The sequence below is a fragment of the Pieris rapae genome, chromosome 4, assembly GCF_905147795.1.
Source record: "Pieris rapae chromosome 4, ilPieRapa1.1, whole genome shotgun sequence".
Classification (NCBI taxonomy): domain Eukaryota; kingdom Metazoa; phylum Arthropoda; class Insecta; order Lepidoptera; family Pieridae; genus Pieris; species Pieris rapae.
In genome coordinates, this window is record NC_059512.1 from 8544954 (window position 1) to 8563907 (window position 18954).

The window sequence follows — 18954 nt, forward strand, 5'->3', positions numbered from 1 at the left end:
TGTAGGAGGTTTCATAATTTGTAATTACAAAGTCGTTTTCTTCTCCCGTATATCTCCTCGTAGCATCCTAGTAATTTTTTAATTCCATGTTTTGTAACAAAAATTCGTTTTTCATTGGAGTCTATGCTTTCCAAAATTGTTAACCCTTTTTCAATCAAACTAAGGGCTTCTGTCAATCTTCCCATTGAACTGGCTCCAAAGAATCATGATTATCAATTTCTTCCTCTTGTTCACGCATTGATATGAGCTCATCATTTGTGACCTCCTCATTGTGTGAATCCTCAAGCTCTTGAACATCATCACTATCCTACACAGTTTACATCACTACACGTCTGTGCCTGTTGTAAACTGAACGAATAATAATGCGGGCGGGGGGAGTCAGAAACAAACGCCGCCGCTTGCCTTTAACTGCGTGGCGTTCAAACAAAAAACGAATAGACGAGAAAATTAAATCGCGTAACTCCGAATTCGCGTAAGTCGAGGTAGTTCGAGATATTACAAACTTGTGTCTACACTGTGTGACTCTTGCTGATAGGCATGTTTAGTCTAGAACACTATTCACCAAATTCAAAAAAATATAAATCTCAATATAATCCTTCTTTTAACTGCAAAAAAACCAGCGGCGCTACAACCTCGATGTGGGCCTGAGATTTCTTTATATTCCTGATCATTTGTTTTTTCTAATAGACAAGTAGGTGATCAGCATTCCGTGCTTGACACCATCGTATTTTTGGCTAATACCGGAGTCCTCACGATGTTTTTTCTTTACCATACGAGCAAAGCCGTAAAAGCACACATAACCCCAAGAATGAGAATCACACACCCCATACTCTCAACATTTTCACCTCTGTTAAAACTAAATGCTAGTACCTAAAATGTATCTGTAATGTAAAATATTCATAAATAATACACAAACATTTATATATTTAACTAAATCTAGGGGCCCGGCATACAGTTTACTACACACGAACAGAAAATGAGACGAAGCTATTAATAGATAGAATAGAGATACCGTTAGAGAAATTACAGCCTCAGGGTCTGTGGGAAGTAGTGGATATTGGGACTAATGAGGTGCAAATTGGGGGACTTAATACTTCGGATCCAAGGCTTAAGATCTTCAAGGGATATAATGGATGTCTTTCAAGTAAGTACACAGTGTTTGTTTTGAGGTTAAAAATGAAATGAAATCGTTTATTTGCTAAGATAGTGGTACAATTATTATAAAAATCCGCGCAATCCGCCATATATAAATTGTCATGCAAATTTCATTAATTTCATTATGTCACATAATAGAAACATTTACATAATGTCGTAATAATAGGAAAGTTAAGTTAATTAGAATTGGTGTTAAACTTATGATCTAGATACTCGCCCACGCTATAAAAGCACCTTGCCTTTAAAAACCTAATCACCTTCCTCTTGAAAACATTACATGGCAGCGATCTATAACTTCTAGAAAGGTGATTAAATATTCTTACAGTCATGGCGTAACAATTTTTGGAATATAGCGTGGTGCAAAGGTTAGGTTCACAGTCAAAAGTTAGCGTGAATAGTGTGACTCTTAATACAGCTTACTCTCGACTTTTTCATTAACTGTACGAACAAAGGTCTACTGAGCTCTTAGCGTAAATATGAATTAGTAATTATTAATGTATCTATTTTTTGTGGTGATACTCCTATGAACAAGTCCAAATTGTATAAAAACCTTAAGTTTCAAACCAAAAGCTCTATATTCTATCACGGATGCAACAATAATTGTTCTAAATAGAGTCAGAAATCTGTCTGCTCCATAGCATTGGGATACTGCGAGAGTTCATAGAAGTTCCTTACCATATCCTATCCTGCTTAATCGTGACTTTTGTATTTCATGTATTTTTGTATTGCTTTGTGAATTGTAATTCATGACCCGTAAGTAGCCGACACATCTTTTAGTTTATTTTACATTAAGTTTTGTAATTATATAAAATAACTTGTATTTTTGTTGATTTGGTTATGGACTTTACCGTTAGTATTTTTTTTTTCTTACAATCGTTGCCTGAAAGATATCGCTTGTTAGCGAAAGGTCGCCCGTTGCATCTTTAATAAATTATGTTACTTGTTCTATATTTTGTAATATAACGAAGTTTTATTTCAGATATTTTAGTGCAAATAAACGAATACGAAATGAAGCCTTTAGAGGAATATATGTTGTTCACGCGCTCTGACTCGGAGACAGTGAATGCTGTAAATGCTCAGGGCGTCAGAAGCGCACAGTGCTCAGCAGATTTTGATGAAGCTTGGCCGGAACACGATCAACTAGGAGCCACGCATAATGGCAGTTTCCTTATTGTAAGGCAAAAATGTTCACCCGTATTCCAATTCGTATCAAACGACAATCCTATTTTAAGTATTGTCATAGTGTATATTTCTTATTAGGTTAAATGAAATAAAAAGTAATAATAAGAATAGTATCAAATGAATTATTGTGATTTTAAACACTAGAATTATTGAATTATATTTTGTATACTTTTTACAGAGTGTAGACAAAACATGGGTGGAAGACCCGCCATCGCGTCTTCCATTTGATTCCCTTCATACGCAACCAGACGCCGAGGAAGAAAGTACTGACAGGATATTCATTGCTCTCATTGTTATATTCGTTTGTTGTCTCTGCTATTGTGGTTCACATGTGAGTATACTAGGAATTGATAGGTATATAGGTGATATAGGTGTATCATTAAAAAGAGCGAAAATAGCGAAAAAAAGAATAAACGAACTTATTTTAGTTATTAGTACTTTGCTTTTTTAATTAAGAAATATATAGGAAGCGGTATAAAAACCTTCTCATAAGTAGGTACATTAAATTTTAGGAGTCGAATACGATTTTGGCCGACCTCATGGTTAAATCTATAAACATCATAACATTTACTATTCAAACAAAAGAATGTATTAATATTTCACTGATAAAATTCTTAATAAATTAGGATTCTCAATATTAAGTTTTAAATTTTGAAGTACTTCACATTATCAAATTAATCAAGAAAAAAAAAGTTTTTTGTTGCATTAAATCCAACAAAAAGTATTGGTTTATCTGTAACAGCGCCTGCCTTAATCCATGCGCAACGACTGGCTCGATTTCGGCCATGTTTTGGCGCCAATCTCCATGTGAAATTGAATGGCGTTTTATAAATGTGTGCCGAATTTATACATCAAAGTTACGTTGAAATAAATTCTAAATACGCAAAAACAGTGATGTTTCTAAAAAAACTACTTAATACATTGTTTTATTCCATGTCAAATGTCATTAGGGATTTGTAACTTAAATGCCTTGATAAAATGCGTACGCAACCATTTTCCATTTATTATTTTTTATGAATGTTATATTTTTCATAGATGTGGCGAACACAAAAAGCTTACAAATTGCGCTTAGAAAAAGAGACTGACGAGAATATATTACGAAATAAAGAGAAGGCCACTAAACTACAAGAACCTAGTGTATCATTCCTACAGGTAATTAAACCAAATTATTTTATTCTGTACGCACGCTTTTTTTTTAAAATTACGACATCTGCCATTTGAGTAATATGTCCTTACTTTTATTAAAAATTGCAATTAACAATATAATATCAGAGAACAGTGATAGTGATAAAAAGTTAGTGAGTAACGCTCCCTAGATAATACTATAATAGAATAGGTAGATGTCTGTCAGAATAGGTCTCTGTTGTTTAAAACTACAAATATTCACGATTCAATTTATAAATAAACATAATATAATAGATTAACTGCAATCTGTCGCCTATGTGCCTTAATAATCCACATGGACATCGTGGAATTCATAGGTTCGAACGGACTAATCATTTGTTACAATATAATAGACTCAACAACATTTGATGAACCAAAAAACGTAAATATATGTATTTCCTATATTTATATATATTTTAATAGATTAAAGAAGAGACTGAAAAAGAAGGAGATAAGAAATCAAACGGTGTCGTCATAGACGTGGTACCGACTATAATAGTTGAGGCTAACGAAGAGAAAGAGAAAGCACCAAGTAGGAGGGGCTCACTGAGATTTAGAGGTAAAAAAACTCTACACCTACCTTTACACAGTAGATTTTTTGGCATTGCGGGTATAATGTCAACACTACAGCCTGATAGAAATTACGTGATCAAGGGTTTGACCGTTGCATTATTATTATTATTTTTTAACTTAACAGATATGGTGGACAAGGAAATTGCATGGGTACCGTTGGAGGAGAAGGACGAGACATCTGACAATGATGCTGATGAAAGCTCGGAGGATAGCAACGATTTGGAAGACGAGGTATAATGGGACCAAACTTTTTCATTTGTAAGGTTTTTTTGCATACTTGATATACCTTACAAATTATAAAGTATGAAACGTATGAAAGAAAAAATGTGTAAGAGAGATCAAAATCTATTTGCTATGAAAACACTTCGACTATTATCAATATAATTATTTCATTATATTATTTTTTAGGATAATCCGGAAGAAAACAGGAAAGTGCGAACATTGAAGTTTAAAATTGATGAAGAATCTTCTGTTGAACTAACGTCGAACGCCTAATAAAATGTTTTACTAATACGAATTTGCTTTTAATTTTTGTAATTTCATACACAGTGATGTTATAAAATACCTGAACAATTATTAATAAATTGGTATAGTTGTGGGGAAAGAGTAGACTCAGCTGCTTTATGGGAAGGGGCAAGCCTTTTCTGCAACATGCATTTATACATACCACTGCTCCACGTTTCTGAATACTATTACATTTAATAAATAAGAAGCCAAATTAGTTGTAGTGTTTAACATAGCCGTATAGAGAGAGAGAGAGAGATCGTGTACACCCCAACATTTAAGCGGTAATCTGATTTTAAATTCTAGGCTGGACACGTAGAATGGAGAAAAATCTACACAGAAGCTCAGGCCACCTAAATAATTATTTCTAAATACATATATTAATGTTTTTTCAGTCGTCAGACTAACTTATCAAATACTTCTGTGTAGTCGGCGTAGTCATTTAAAGTATATCCTTTTTTTGTTTTATTGCAATAGTTTGAACTTTATTCCAATTTAAGAATATCTTTTAATAGTCACAGATATTTCAAAGATTCTCTCGCCATTGTAAATTGTTTATTTAAAATATAGGAAACAATAATAGTATCTGTATCTTTTCTTTGAGGATGAGTATGCTGTATGACTAAAATCTATATGACAGTTGTCTATGATAAAGTACTTGTCAAAATAAGCAAAATTACAAATTTGATTATAGAAAAATTGTGATTATAAGTTGTCACAATATGGATGAAATTGAAAAAGAAAAGATATCAGCTTTGCCATCGCAATTACTAGTCACCGCAATATGCCACCCCATGGAATATGCAAAGGTTTTGATTCAATTGGGCTACGAACCTTTACCGCCGCGCCGATCAACTACTCTGTTTGGAAGGCCTGCCATGATATTACCTAATGTTTTTCAATACATCAAGCACATTAAGAAGTCGGATGGTTTCTTTGGATGTTACCGAGGCCTTTCAGCTAGAATACTTGGTTTGGTCGCCTCCAGTCAGCTGTCCTCTAAGGTAATTTATGTTTGCGGCATTGACTTGCCCGAAATTAATGATCCTCCTAACATTGTCAATGACGATGAGCCTAAATTTGAAGACTACTTTAAGTTAGCTCGTCGTGATATGATTATGCACAGTGCCTCTCTTGTAGTTTCCTACCCTTTTCATGTGGTTACTGTAAGAATGATGGCTTCATTTGTTGGTAAAGAAGAGGACTACAGCTCTTTAATGGGAGCTATTGTGTCAATATATAGGGATGATGGTATACTAGGATTCTTCCATGGTATAGTGCCTAAATTGATTGGTGATTTGGTTTGTGTAACCATAACCGGGGTTCTGGCATATTATGTCAACAAATATCTGGTGAAGACTAAGGACCTGAGATACTATACTGTACCTCTGCTCACTTTTATTACAAGTACTATTACTTATCCCTTGATGGTTGTCTCCACTTGCATGGCTGTAGTGGGCAGCAGTCTTAAGGCTGGAAACCCACCTGTAATGCCTAAGTATCCTTCATGGCAAGCTTGCTGGAAAGATCTAGTAAGAAATAAACAGCACAAGCGAGGTTCGTCTTTAATCTTTAGATACTACATAGCTCCAATTGCAGCAATGCAATAATTATAAAATGTGATTAAAAATGCATTTATCTGTATTTATTCGTTGCATAAGTGTTGTTCCACATTCACCAAAGTAGAGATTTTGACTTGTAGACAAATGTGTACATTTATTAAATGTAAATAATTTAGTATTAATAAATGGTGTCTATGTGGATTCTTCTTTTTAATATGTTGTTGAAGGTGTTATAATATTTCAATAAATATTTCATTCCTGAATGGTTTATGATTTCAACTAAACGGTAAAAATAAAACTTAAATTTTTAAAACACACAATATTTATTTCAATTTTGTCAAAGCTTGTATTTTAACAAATTTATCTACTAAATCTGTTTTTAAAGTAGCAATGGCTCGTCTATGTATTTGCGGGACAGCCTGGGCATTTCCATTTTGGGACTCAAACTCCATGTAATCTAACCAAGTTTGGACACTGTCTTTTCCATGTTGTTGTACTTGGCATTCATAACATTTTCTTGCCGATTTTAAATTAGGTTTATCCTGTGACATTTCTATATCAACCATAATTTTATGCAATTGTATTTGTGTTGGTGGTGTTTTAATAAAATCTTCATAAGCATCTCTAGCCGACTTCAAGCCATTATGTTCATAAATTTTTTGTAAAAACTTAGGTTTCAAAGATAACACAATTATGCTCTCACAAGATTGAAACTTTTTGTATACATTTTTGAACTGAAAGCAAAATAATAGTAATAACATAAAAATATCTATGCTTTTTTTACAGTGGTGGATACTAACTTAACTATATGAATATGTACAATATTTTTACAGATAGAAATATGCATTTTACTTACAACTACAGTTGATTCTATATTTTCCAACATAAAATTCCACAAATGCAATAAGTCATCCCCCTTCATTGCTTTACCAGCATCTTGCAGTATAGATAGCATGTTACTTTCATTTGATTTATTTAATAACAACTTCTCTTCCCATAATTCTTTAGATTTTGGGATTTTTACCAGTGCTGTATCCAAGATCTAAAATTGATTTAATTATTTGACAATGTTGAATCCCTGTGTCACTAACCAATGAAGTTCTCCTTTGTGTGCAATCACTCTTGCTCATGTGTTGAAAGAAAACATCAGAAACCCTGTACCCCCTGTAGGTAGGGTTTATGGGACTTGGGCAAAATATTATATGTAATTAATTAAATAGTAAAGTTCTAGTTAAAATAAAATTTAATTGAAAAGGTTTTATAATTCAGGTAATTTAAAAATATTGCAAAAATTATAATTCATTCAGTCATTATATTTATTCTACTTAACTTTTTTTAAACTTAATTTTGGTTAATCTATATAGACACTAACCTCAATAAAATCATCTTTTGATATTTCGTCTTCTAGTTTTAGAAAAGATATCCCGAATGTGTACATATCATTTGATAATAATCCATTTTCATGGCCATAAGTCCATGCATGTTTTACAACATTTATCTTTTGGGTATCTGTACAAATACTATCATTTAATCCCAGTAACTGGTGAATGTATTTTGTGCATAACTTTTCATCTGGAAACTGAAACATTTATATGCAAAGGTGTATAGGCTTTAGAAGTAGTTTAGTACTATTGTGAAGTGATACTAATTACCAGCCACTATTTATAGACTTGACAAGCCTATAAATAGTTCATCAACAATCAAAGACTTCACAAATATATATAAAATTTCACCAGTAGTGGCCTAACTATTTGTAAACATATAACCTCTTTTTCAATAGAAGAAAGAATATATAAAATTACCTGTTGCAATGCTTCTTCATAGACAGCTATACAATATCTCAGCTCATTAGAATAATGGTTATCATCTTCAACAAACTTTTCTATTTCACTCCAGTGGTAACCCTTTACATAGATTTAAAAAAGCCATTTAATTGGTATTCAATTGGAATAACTTAACAACCATAATACAGTGATTCTATTTCATATTAGTCAGCTTGTAACTGCAATATTTTGCATGAAGGATGAATGTACGCTTTAGTTATGTCAGTAGCAAATCCATAACATAAAGTTTCATAAGATATTATTATCATTCATCAAACCCCTTCATATATTACATAATACTAGTTTTGCAATACAGAATTATTAAAAAATAAATAAAACAATGATAATAATTTTTATATACATCTTAATAAATACCTCAAGTTCTTTTGATGCTATGTAAACCCATACATTTTTATCCTCTTTTCTATTCCAAACTTCCTCTTGAATACTTTTAATAAGTTCATCATTATTATACTTCAATGATATATCGCAAAATTTAAACAAAAAACTAGAATCAAGAATATTTTTCATACCATTTCTCCAAACCACTTCAGCTCGTTTTAAAAACTTTACCTGCAAATATACATGCAATACTATAATATAGAAAATTGGTATGGTTGGATGGAATCATAATCTGTTTAGTCTACCATAGAGCTATGTTTGTAGATATAAAAAAAATCTAATATACTGAGATACAGAGATGACTAGTTTTTGACAAATAGAAGCTGTCCTTTGCACTAAGTCTTGACTCTGAATATTGCCCTGAGTTTTTTAATAATGTCATCACTCTGTTTTACCTTTTCTTCTTCATTCTCCACACTATTGGCTATTTTAAGTTCAATTTCAAACAGTTCTAAATATAAAACCTCAGCCTGAGGATGTCTATGAATCCCTTTCAAAAGAAATGAACGAGCTGTATCTAGATCATTCTTTTCTTTACTTTCCCAAATGCTTGCTAGTTGCCACGTTTTAGGTTTGTCTCCATGAATCTAAAAATGAATACTTATATTACAACTTAAAATTTTTGAAAGTTTTAATTTATATTATGAATTTTTGCAACACTCACTTGTAGCATTTGTCCAATAATAGCTGACACTGCGTAATCAAATCCAACACTATTGCAGAACTTGATATATTCAAAGTATATTTCTACATCATTTTGGAATCGCATTATAAACTGTTTAAAAATTTTGTTTACACGTTTTGCAATAGCATACTCTATGCTTTTACGTCTATCTACTAGTTTAGTTTGCTTTCTACGTAGTGAAATATCTTCAAGAAGTGTTAGTTCATATGTAATATATTTAACAAAGTCATCTTTTTCTTTAACTCTTCTTTGTATTCTATATTCAAATTCTTTGCGTTTACGCGAAATATCTCTGTAAATGTAAAAATGTAACGTTATATATATAATGTCACAAGCAATGTATGGTACAATTTTTAGAAATAAATGTTTTACCTTATTTCTTCATCGTCGAATAATTCTATACGTCGCATTTGCTCCAACTCATTCATCATTCCCTCAATACGTTGATTAACTAATTCTGCCATTTTTAATGTTTAAAATTATGTAAATACTTCAGAATTATATATTGTTTTGAGGTTAAAAAGTAAACTATCTCTGTAAGTTTACACTTTACAAAGGAATCCAATATTATCAAATTAAATTTGAGGTTATCTCAGCACGCCTGACAGTTCCTTTTTGTTTAACAGATTAATTCAAATGTCAACTCACAGATTACGCTTTTACAGTGTCAACTATCATTTTAATATTCCTGTTAGCAAGAAAATAGGGAACTAAATTTTCTATATTGTTTTATTATTATATATAACAACATTATATTAGACCTTAGATACAAGTTATGGTGGCTATGGTTGCAAGAACCACTCCGTGGAAATTCATAAACAAAAAATGACTTGTCTCGTCTGGTGATCAAACCGATTCACGTGTGAAAATACACAACTTATTTTTGTGATGCCAATCAAGAGAATGGACATGAACGTAGTATTTTGAATGAAGGGAACAAAGTAAAATGTTTGAGTCCTATTTCATGAAAATTATCAATCTATCTAAATTGTCCCGACGTATTATTCTTGTTTGGCTATAAAAGCCGACGACGACTCTTAAAAAATAGCTATGTCACAGCCTAATTAGCCGTTCAATTAACAGCCTGTAGCGTATCGTAGATACGCACTAAAAATGTACATACTGTTTGGTGTAGTAGTTTCTATACGATTTTGATATATGTGTCAACATAAATACAGGACACTAAGAAAAGAATAAAACAGACGTCACTCAGAACAGACTTTTAAGGGGCGAAAAAAGCGCGGGAAAGTTCGAACAACAAGGGCGCCTTTTTTTAAAAAAATTAAGTTAAAATAATACAAATTGTTATTGTTGTAAGTTTTATTTACTCAAAAAGTGTGATTGTTGCCGCGATGTCCCGCGGTAGAAAAAGGCGTAAAAAAAAGGAAGATGTCGAGGGAGACTCCGAGGAAAGCGCTGCGGTGCGGGACTCTGAGTCTGACTCCATAATTTCCGAGGAAGATGTAGATAAGTATATCCCATTTAAACTACCTAACTACGTCCGTTTCTATCCTGAAGATGGTGGCAATTTCGAATATATTGTATTTCTAGAAAGTTCTGACAGAGACAAACCAATTGGCTCGAGAGACATGATGTCTCTCGCCAACGCAATAAAAAAATACAACAAAGGCGTAAAACAATTAAAAAGGATCAATAAAACAAAAGTAGGAGTGATTTTCGAGAGACCAGCTTTGGCTAATGCAGCTCTTAGCAATAAAAAATTTCTGGATAACCACAAACTTTACGCTAGTATACCAGCTGCCGCAACTGAAACAACTGGCGTTATTAGTCACGTGCCTATAGATCTATCAAACAAACAGATTTACAGCGCTTTGACCAGCACAAAAAATATAGTCTCGATCAGACGCTTCATGCGTAGGACTAACGAGAACAGTAACATCAAATATGAACCTACAAAAACTGTGTCCATCACATTCTCTTGTCCAAACTTACCTGAGAGTGTTGACTTAAATAGTTGGAGATTTGAAGTTCGTGCCTACATACCTCCAGTAAAACAGTGCCTCCGTTGCTTGAGATATGGTCACATTGCCAAATTTTGTAAAAACGCTGAAAGATGCTCCATCTGTGGAGAAGGTCACAACTTTAAATCTTGCAATGTTAACCCCAAAGAGGCCTCTTGTTGCCATTGTAAAGGGAACCATATTTCAATATCTTCTATATGCCCTATCAAAAAAGAAAAAATTCAGCAAAATAAAGATAAATTTCAAAATAAAAGTTATGCACAAGCTCTTAATAGCACTAATTTTCCCTCACATAGTAAAACAGACCAATTCCTTTCATTACTCAATTCAGAAATAATACTTAAAACCATTACTGAATCACTTGTTAAATTAATCACCCTCAACAAGACCAATGAATCCAAAATTTGCTCTGAAACCATAAAAGATGTTTTAAAAGATTCTTTCAAAAAGCAGAATAGTAAACAATCTTCAATTATATCCTAATGGATACTTTAAATATAGTACAGTGGAATGCTCAGAGTATATTGCACAATCAACATATTTTCAATCATTTTCTTTTGGATAACAATATTCATGTGGCCATTCTTTGCGAGACTTGGCTTAAACCTCATCATAAATTTAAATTGCGTAATTTCGATGCAGTAAGACTAGACTCAGGAAACTCTCACAATGGTGTAGCCATACTTGTACATAGATCTATCTCTTACTCTAATGTAAATACTGTTTATGATAATTCTCTTCAAAATATAGCTATTAAAATTAAATATTCAAATTGCAAGGAATTAACTATTGTAAGCCTTTACAGCCCAGGTAATTGCAGCCCTCCTTTTTCACCACATAAACTGAATAATTTAATTAAAAGCCTCCCTGAACCAATTTTCTTGGCGGGGGATTTTAACTGCCATAATATAGTTTGGGGCAGCCAAACCTCTGATTGCAGGGGCAAAGACATTTTAGATGTCATTCATAAAAACAATTTAGTCCTACTTAATGATGGCCATGTTACTACAGTCGGCTCTCACATATGGAGACCTAATGTCTTGGATTTAACCATAGTCTCTCCTTCCATCTCTTTACAATGTGACTGGATGGTCTATGACGATCCATTAGGCAGCTATCACCTCCCTGTAATAACAAAAATTCTACTCAGTTTTAATAATTCTTATTCTATAGATATACCTGATAGTAATCCTCTCCCTTCTTCTTGTAATTTAAAATTAGTTGATTGGGATCTATATTCCACTAAAGTTGATTTGTTATTACATAATTTATCCCTAAATACTCAAGATCCTATTTTAACATACAACAATCTTATTAAATGCTTAAACAGGGCTCTATCGGAATCTCTTCCTTTCTCTTCATCTGGTCATAATAATTCTCGTTTAAAATCAAACACAAAAACAAAAAGAAATCCACTTCCATGGTGGAATTCAAATTGTTTTAAAGCTCTCACAGATAGTAAAAATGCATACTTACAATTCAAAGAAGACCCAACTGAAGAGAATTATATAAACTTTAAAAAGCTTCAAGCTAAGAAGAAATACATAATTAGATCTGAAAGAAGATTAAGTTGGAACCAATTATGTGAATCCTTTAACAGAACTACACCTATTTCAATTATTTGGTCACATATGCGTAAATTTAACAAAACTTACTCACCTTCGTCTGTGTTTGATAACAATTATGATTGGATTATTCATTTCCTCAAAAAATACACTCCAGATACTGTTGAGCCAGCATCCCACTTTGACAATCAAGATTGGTCTTGCCCTAATCACAGATACTTTTTGGAACCATTTTCATTTGCCGAATTAATGTCAGCAATATCATCTAGAAGAGATACAACAGCCGGTTTAGATGGTATTCCATATAAAATGCTAAAGCACTTATCGATTCAATCCAAATCAGTACTTTTAAAAGTTTTTAATCGTCTTTGGGAACAAACTTTGATCCCAGACGATTGGAAGATTGATTGTTTAGTGCCCATATTAAAACCTAATAAAGAGAAATTTCATTTCAATTCATATAGACCTATTGCTTTGACTTCTTGTGTGGGGAAAATATTTGAACAACTATTGAAACAAAGATTAGAACATTTCATAGAATTAAATAAAATATTACCTTCTAATCAATTTGGGTTTAGAAAGGGCAGATCTTCTAGAGAGAGTATTGCCCATTTACATTTGGACATCTTTCAAGCATTCAAATCCCATAATGTTTTGGCCAGTGTATTTTTTGATGTAGTAGGGGCTTTCAATAACGTTAATCATCATATTCTGTCTTCAGAGCTTGTATCCATTGGTCTGCCTGTAAAGGTTGTGCAATGGATATTTGAGTTCTTACATGGTAGAAAAGTTTATGTTAAATATCATAACAGGCTTATAGGCCCACGTTTCTCTTATAAAGGCACCTGTCAAGGCAGTATTTTAAGTCCTTTAATCTTTACACTGTATATTCACAAACTTAACTTAATTTTAGGTCCCAAAGTAACTAACTTACAATTTGCAGATGATTTAGTGGTATATTACTCTGATGCCAACTCTAAGAATATAGCTTCCGTATTAAATTCTAGTTTAAAAAATTTACATACCTATTTTAATTATCTTGCCTTAGACATAAGTATAGAGAAATCCAAAGTATTAGTATTCAATAAAGGAAGGCCTTTTCAGGTCAAATTATATTATGATAGTACAGAACTCCCAGCTGTAACCGAAGCTAAGTTCTTGGGTGTGTTGTTTCTTAACAATGTATCCTGGGGTAAATATGTTGATTGTGTAACTGACAGAGCTACAAAGGCACTGAATATTTTGAGGTCTCTTGCTGGAACATACTGGGGCTCTGATCCTAAAATTCTTTTAACTCTATACAAATCTCTTGTTCGTAGCCACTTTGAATACAGTTTCTTTTGTTTTGCTTCAAATAACCAACTGCTTCACAAATTGGATGTCATTCAAAATCATAGTCTTCGACTTATCACTGGGGCAATGAGAACAACTCCCATAAATTCACTCCAAGTTGAATGCAACACTCCTCCACTATACTTAAGGTTTCAATATCTAAAAAGGAGATTTTTGCTAAAACTACTTTCTATTAATAATCACTCCCTTATTAACAAACTTACTCATCTGAACAATAGTTTGCATATGAATTCCCCTCTATCAAGCAACTATCCCTTTCTTTTGCATGAGCTCCCCTTCTTGTTAAATTTGGTCAATCAGCACAACATCTTTAAATCAGATAACTGGGTTTGCTATACTAAGAGCTATGAAAGTATTATGCATAACATCAGCATAGTTATAGACAATAAACTGAGAGATCGACACGAAATCTATAATGTTATATCTCAATATCCCAATTATAAACACATTTACACAGATGGCTCAAAAAAGGAGGATAAGGTTTCAATGGCATTCTATATACCAAGTTTGAAGTTTGGACGAGGTACTAAACTAAATGAAAATTTAAGCATATTTTCTGCAGAAGCTCTTGCTATTGTTTCTGCATTAAGATTCATTGAAGATCGTTCGGAAAGATATTGGTTAATCATCACAGACAGCATGAGTGTTCTAAAAGCTCTGCAAAATCATCAATTCAGTGCTAAGTCAAGCTATATTATCACCGAAATAAGATCCTTATTGTATATGCTATTTAAAAGAAATTACAGTGTGGAATTCTTATGGACGCCCTCGCATATAGGAGTCGCAGGCAACGAGCATGTGGATTTCCTTGCACGTGCGATTGTCGACAGTGACAGCGGCAGCGCTGCTGACAATGTTGCCATTCCGTACACAGATTTACTACCACTTCTAAAGTCAAAACTTAATCAGGATTGGAAAGATCTTTGGAAAGAAAGTTTAGCGAGAAAAGGCACTTGGTATGCTGCAATCAACCAAGATATTGGAATGCCATGGTTTTGTAAATCCAGCAATTACAAAAGCAGAAGATTTTATACAACACTATGCCGCCTTAGATTCGGACATTGCAGATTTAATTCACATTTACACCGCATGCGCATTATTATGTCTCCCTCCTGTTCGTATTGCAATTCAGACGTCGATCAAACTTTAGACCACATATTCTTCGAATGCTCTGAATTCCATATCCAACGCCTATGTTTGTCATCTAATCTGTTAAACTATCACATAAGACCTGAAAATATTCCGCGCTGTATTCAAGACTTGCTTATGAACCATGATATATATGATACTATTTATGAATTTATTTCTAATACGGTTCAAGAAATTTAAAAGGATTGTACTCCTAGGATTGACTAATTGGTTTGAATGGAAATATTTTTGGATTTATCTTAAGATCGGATTTGAAACAAGCACCTGAAAATCGAGATTAATAAGACATAACAATAAGACAAGACATGGCTTCGGCCTTACGATGAAGAACAATGAAGACGTGGCTTCGGCCTTTAAAACTACCAAAATTTTCCAATTATTACCAAAAATAAGACCTGGCTGTATGGACTAAAGTCCTTTGCCTTTCCCATTAGGGATAAATTGAAAAAAAAAAAAAAAAAAAAAAAGACTTTTAAGATGAGTGAACATGTATTTTTCCTATGAGCCTTTCTATAAGAATATAAATTAATTACCGTTGTTTGTGAAGAAATATATCAATTTAACAAAGATAAAAATGGGTTGTGATTTTTAAAAATATAGAACATCCCATAAATGGCGACTCCGACGTGATCTTTTTTTTTTCGACGTGATTTTTTTTTCGGAAGTGAATTTTCCGACGTGATAGGATGATGCTGGTGTCTTTTCCAATATTCCTGAGGAGCATGAAGAGCACCTTCGCTCATTGTTCCGAAGATTTTAAGAATATGGCATCGTCGTTAATTCATCGAAGTGCATATTTGGCACCAAGGAGGACTGTTCACAGTATGAAGCGATCCAACATTTTCGACATTTTCGAAGCATAATCTGCCACCATTTATACGGATCATAAGCCGTTGATTTATGCATTTTCCCAGCGCCGTGAAAAACTTTCCCCGGTACAACTCAATCAGCTTTCGTTTATTTCTCAATTCACTACTGATATCAGACATGTAAATGGAAAAGAAAATGTAGTTGCTGACGCGATGTCACGCATAGAGGCAATATCGATTGAACAAGATTTTGAAGCTCTTTTAAAGTCCCAAGAGTCTGATCCAGAGCTCTCTACCATCTTAGTTTCAACTGACTCAGGTCTTCAACTTTCTAAGGTTAATATTCCTGGAACACATATCTCTATTATTTGTGATGTCTCAACTGGGAAAACGCGTCCCTATTTAACACCTCCATTTCGCCGCGCTGTTTTTGACAAGTTTCATAATTTGAGTCATGCTGGCGTTAGAGCAACCACTACGCTAGTAACAGATCGATACGTATGGCCATCAGTTAGAAAGGACTGCAGAGAGTGGACTCGTTCATGCCTGGCATGTCAGCGCAGTAAAATTACCCGTCACGTTTCGGCGCCGACAGGAGAGTTTAAGTTGCCGTCTGGTCGATTTTTGCATGTGCACATTGACATCGTTGGACCTCTACCTGTCAGTAACGGGTACCGTTACCTCCTCACAGCTATAGATAGAGTGACCAGATGGCCTGAAGCTTGGCCTATGCATTCAATCACCGCTGAGGAAGTAGCTGAAACGTTCACCCGTGAATGGATTCCACGCTTCGGTGTCCCAGCTGTTTTGACAACCGACCAGGGCACGCAGTTCGAGTCGGATCTTTTCCATCGTCTGATGTTAAGGTTTGCCACAAGGCGTAAAAGAACCACTTCTTATCATCCCTGCGCAAACGGCATGATTGAGCGAGTTCATCGGCAACTTAAAGCCGCCCTAACTTGTCACGATGACACGTGGACTAGAGCGTTACCATTGGTATTGCTGGGTATGCGGTCAGCACTTAAGGAAGACCTGAATTGCTCAGTTGCAGAAATGACATATGGAGAACCATTACGTCTACCAGGACAACTCCTTGTCCCAGATGAACAGCCAACTTTAGCAATGGAAAACCCGGCTGATTTCGTTGTACGTCTTCGACGGAAAATGGCTGAAGTACAACCAACACCAGCATCGCGACATGGCAACAAACGACCCTTCGTATTTAAAGAGCTACCTGGAGCGACGCACATATTTTTGCGTGACGATACCGTCAGACGTCCTCTGCAGCCACCATACACAGGTCCATTTAAAGTATTAAAGTACGTCACTGATGGTAAAACCTTGAATATCGATTTAAAGGGGAAGGACATCACTGTAAGTGTCGATCGCGTTAAACCAGCGTTCGTCGAGCAGTTTACCTTTCCTTCAGCTCGCACACCTGGTCCTGCACCCGCTGGCCCTGAACCGACGTCATTACTTTCGCCTACTGTGGAAAATATTCCTCCCATTTCTGCCCCTAATCCTGTGGTTACCAGGTCAGGCAGAAGGGTTAGATTTAAGACTAGATTAGATTAATAATGCTCTAGTATTTCTTTGAATTGTAAAATTTTTGTTGTGTAATATTTTAAGTACCTATTATTTTATTGTTACATACTATCATTTGTCTACTTAGCTTTTCTGTCTCCGTAGGGGGGTGATGTAGCGTATCGTAGATACGCACTAAAAATGTACATACTGTTTGGTGTAGTAGTTTCTATACGATTTTGATATATGTGTCACCATAAATACAGGACACTAAGAAAAGAATAAAACAGACGTCACTCAGAACAGACTTATAAGATGAGTGAACATGTATTTTTCCTATGAGCCTTTCTATAAGAATATAAATTAATTACCGTTGTTTGTGAAGAAATATATCAATTTAACAAAGATAAAAATGGGTTGTGATTTATAAAAATATAGAACATCCCATAAGCCTAACCGTTTCACTAAATGGCACCTTTCACTACCGGCCTAAAAGATGTTCTAAAATATTGAAATTGGAATTAAAATCTCTGGGTATCAATAGCCATCACGTACTTCCATGTCTCCCAATATAGAAGTAAACAGCCTTAACGCCCATTTTACTTTAAGTAATATCGATCTGTACTTAACTCTTTAGTATATATCATCTGTCAGTTTTCCATCTTTCTCTTTCGCTGAATTCTCTAGCCAGAACGTTGAATCGAGTATTACGTCTATTCATTCCAATGCTGTCTTCTTATCTGATTGGTTGAGCTATGATCATAACCTTTCTATCTCTATTGATTACTTCCTTTAATCACTCACAATTTTAATTTTTAGATTTCTAGCGGTAAATTTCCTTCTTGCTGGAAGTATGGATTTATCACCCCTATCCCCTAAAGGCTCATCCTAGTACTTTTTCTGATTTTCGACCCATCTCGATTCTGTCTTTTCCATCCAAGGTACTTATCCATGAGCAATAAAATGATTTCCTAAACAAAAATTGCATACTGCACTAATCCACTTCAGTCTGGATTTCGATCTGACATAGCACGACTACTGCTCAGGTCAGAGTAGCCGATGATATTCGCAAAGGCACTGCAAGATTTCAGCAAGGCTATTAATACAATTAATTTTAAAATGTTAATGGGGTTGCTTAGGTCTATTAATATTTCTTCTCATGCTGTTAACTGATTCTCTATCTTAATGGGCGCCGCCAGTGCTTTAAGGCAAGCGATTGCATATCACAGTGGACTGTGGAGTATGATTTAATCTGGCGTTCCGCAAGGTGGCTACTTTCTCCTCTTCTTTTTGCTATTTATATTAACTCCTCCTTTCCGACTTTCAACTAATTCATTCAATCAAAATCATTTATACGATCTTCAAATCTACGTTCAATAAAGTCTCGATAAGCCATACAATGTATGGCAAAGATAGTTAAAATGTTGGCCTACTAATCAATCCCAACAAGAGAAACGAACTACTTTATTGTATTATTGAAAGATTTCACGACGAGATAATAAACAATTTGGGAGTTTTATTG

General features: G+C 34.1%; 3 protein-coding genes and 1 long non-coding RNA gene across 7 annotated transcripts in view; 2 read left to right on the forward strand and 2 right to left on the reverse strand.

The window, feature by feature from the left end:
- LOC111003094 (contactin-associated protein-like 2) overlaps window positions 1-4591 on the forward strand; it is a 37148-nt gene extending 32557 nt beyond the window's left edge. For both annotated transcript variants that reach the window (XM_045628109.1, XM_022273458.2), the window contains exons 24-30: window positions 941-1144; window positions 2135-2328; window positions 2516-2668; window positions 3373-3489; window positions 3925-4060; window positions 4199-4305; window positions 4483-4591. In XM_045628109.1, coding sequence (XP_045484065.1) covers window positions 941-1144; window positions 2135-2328; window positions 2516-2668; window positions 3373-3489; window positions 3925-4060; window positions 4199-4305; window positions 4483-4569 — 998 coding nt within the window. In that variant the 3' untranslated portion in view covers window positions 4570-4591. The remainder of the gene's footprint in view (window positions 1-940; window positions 1145-2134; window positions 2329-2515; window positions 2669-3372; window positions 3490-3924; window positions 4061-4198; window positions 4306-4482) is intronic.
- A 618-nt stretch (window positions 4592-5209) lies between these two features.
- LOC111003065 (mitochondrial carrier homolog 2-like) lies at window positions 5210-6385 on the forward strand. The gene has a single exon (XM_022273425.2). The coding sequence runs from the start codon at window positions 5301-5303 to the stop codon at window positions 6186-6188; it is 888 nt and encodes a 295-aa protein (XP_022129117.1). The 5' UTR covers window positions 5210-5300; the 3' UTR covers window positions 6189-6385.
- A 63-nt stretch (window positions 6386-6448) lies between these two features.
- LOC111003089 (U3 small nucleolar RNA-associated protein 6 homolog) lies at window positions 6449-9653 on the reverse strand. Its single transcript, XM_022273451.2, has 8 exons — window positions 9423-9653; window positions 9030-9342; window positions 8761-8952; window positions 8339-8536; window positions 7943-8044; window positions 7513-7719; window positions 6997-7182; window positions 6449-6874 (listed from the first exon to the last, which is right to left on the reverse strand). The coding sequence occupies exons 1-8, from the start codon at window positions 9512-9514 to the stop codon at window positions 6464-6466; spliced, it is 1701 nt and encodes a 566-aa protein (XP_022129143.2). The 5' UTR covers window positions 9515-9653; the 3' UTR covers window positions 6449-6463.
- A 702-nt stretch (window positions 9654-10355) lies between these two features.
- Window positions 10356-15360, reverse strand: LOC123689159. Of its 3 annotated transcripts, XR_006750201.1 has the most exons (6): window positions 14154-15358; window positions 13623-14088; window positions 13154-13339; window positions 12692-12862; window positions 12509-12586; window positions 10356-12157 (listed from the first exon to the last, which is right to left on the reverse strand). It is a non-coding gene; the product is annotated as an uncharacterized LOC123689159 (long non-coding RNA). The 3 variants fall into 3 exon arrangements; XR_006750200.1 differs by having other exon boundaries at window positions 13623-15360; XR_006750202.1 differs by lacking the exon at window positions 12509-12586 and having other exon boundaries at window positions 13623-15360.
- Between the last annotated feature and the right edge of the window lie 3594 nt (window positions 15361-18954).

What these genes read in the sequence shown, in the direction of transcription:
- LOC111003065 (XM_022273425.2), top strand. Translation starts at nt 5,301, where the DNA reads ATGGATGAAATTGAAAAAGAAAAGATATCAGCTTTGCCATCGCAATTA.
- LOC111003089 (XM_022273451.2), bottom strand. Translation starts at nt 9,514, where the DNA reads ATGGCAGAATTAGTTAATCAACGTATTGAGGGAATGATGAATGAGTTG. An exon ending in TTATTGGACAAATGCTACAA is followed by an intron (nt 8,953 to 9,029) that starts GTGAGTGTTGCA and finishes ATTCATTTTTAG; the next exon opens with ATTCATGGAGACAAACCTAA. An exon ending in ATATAGAATCAACTGTAGTT is followed by an intron (nt 6,875 to 6,996) that starts GTAAGTAAAATG and finishes TTTTGCTTTCAG; the next exon opens with TTCAAAAATGTATACAAAAA.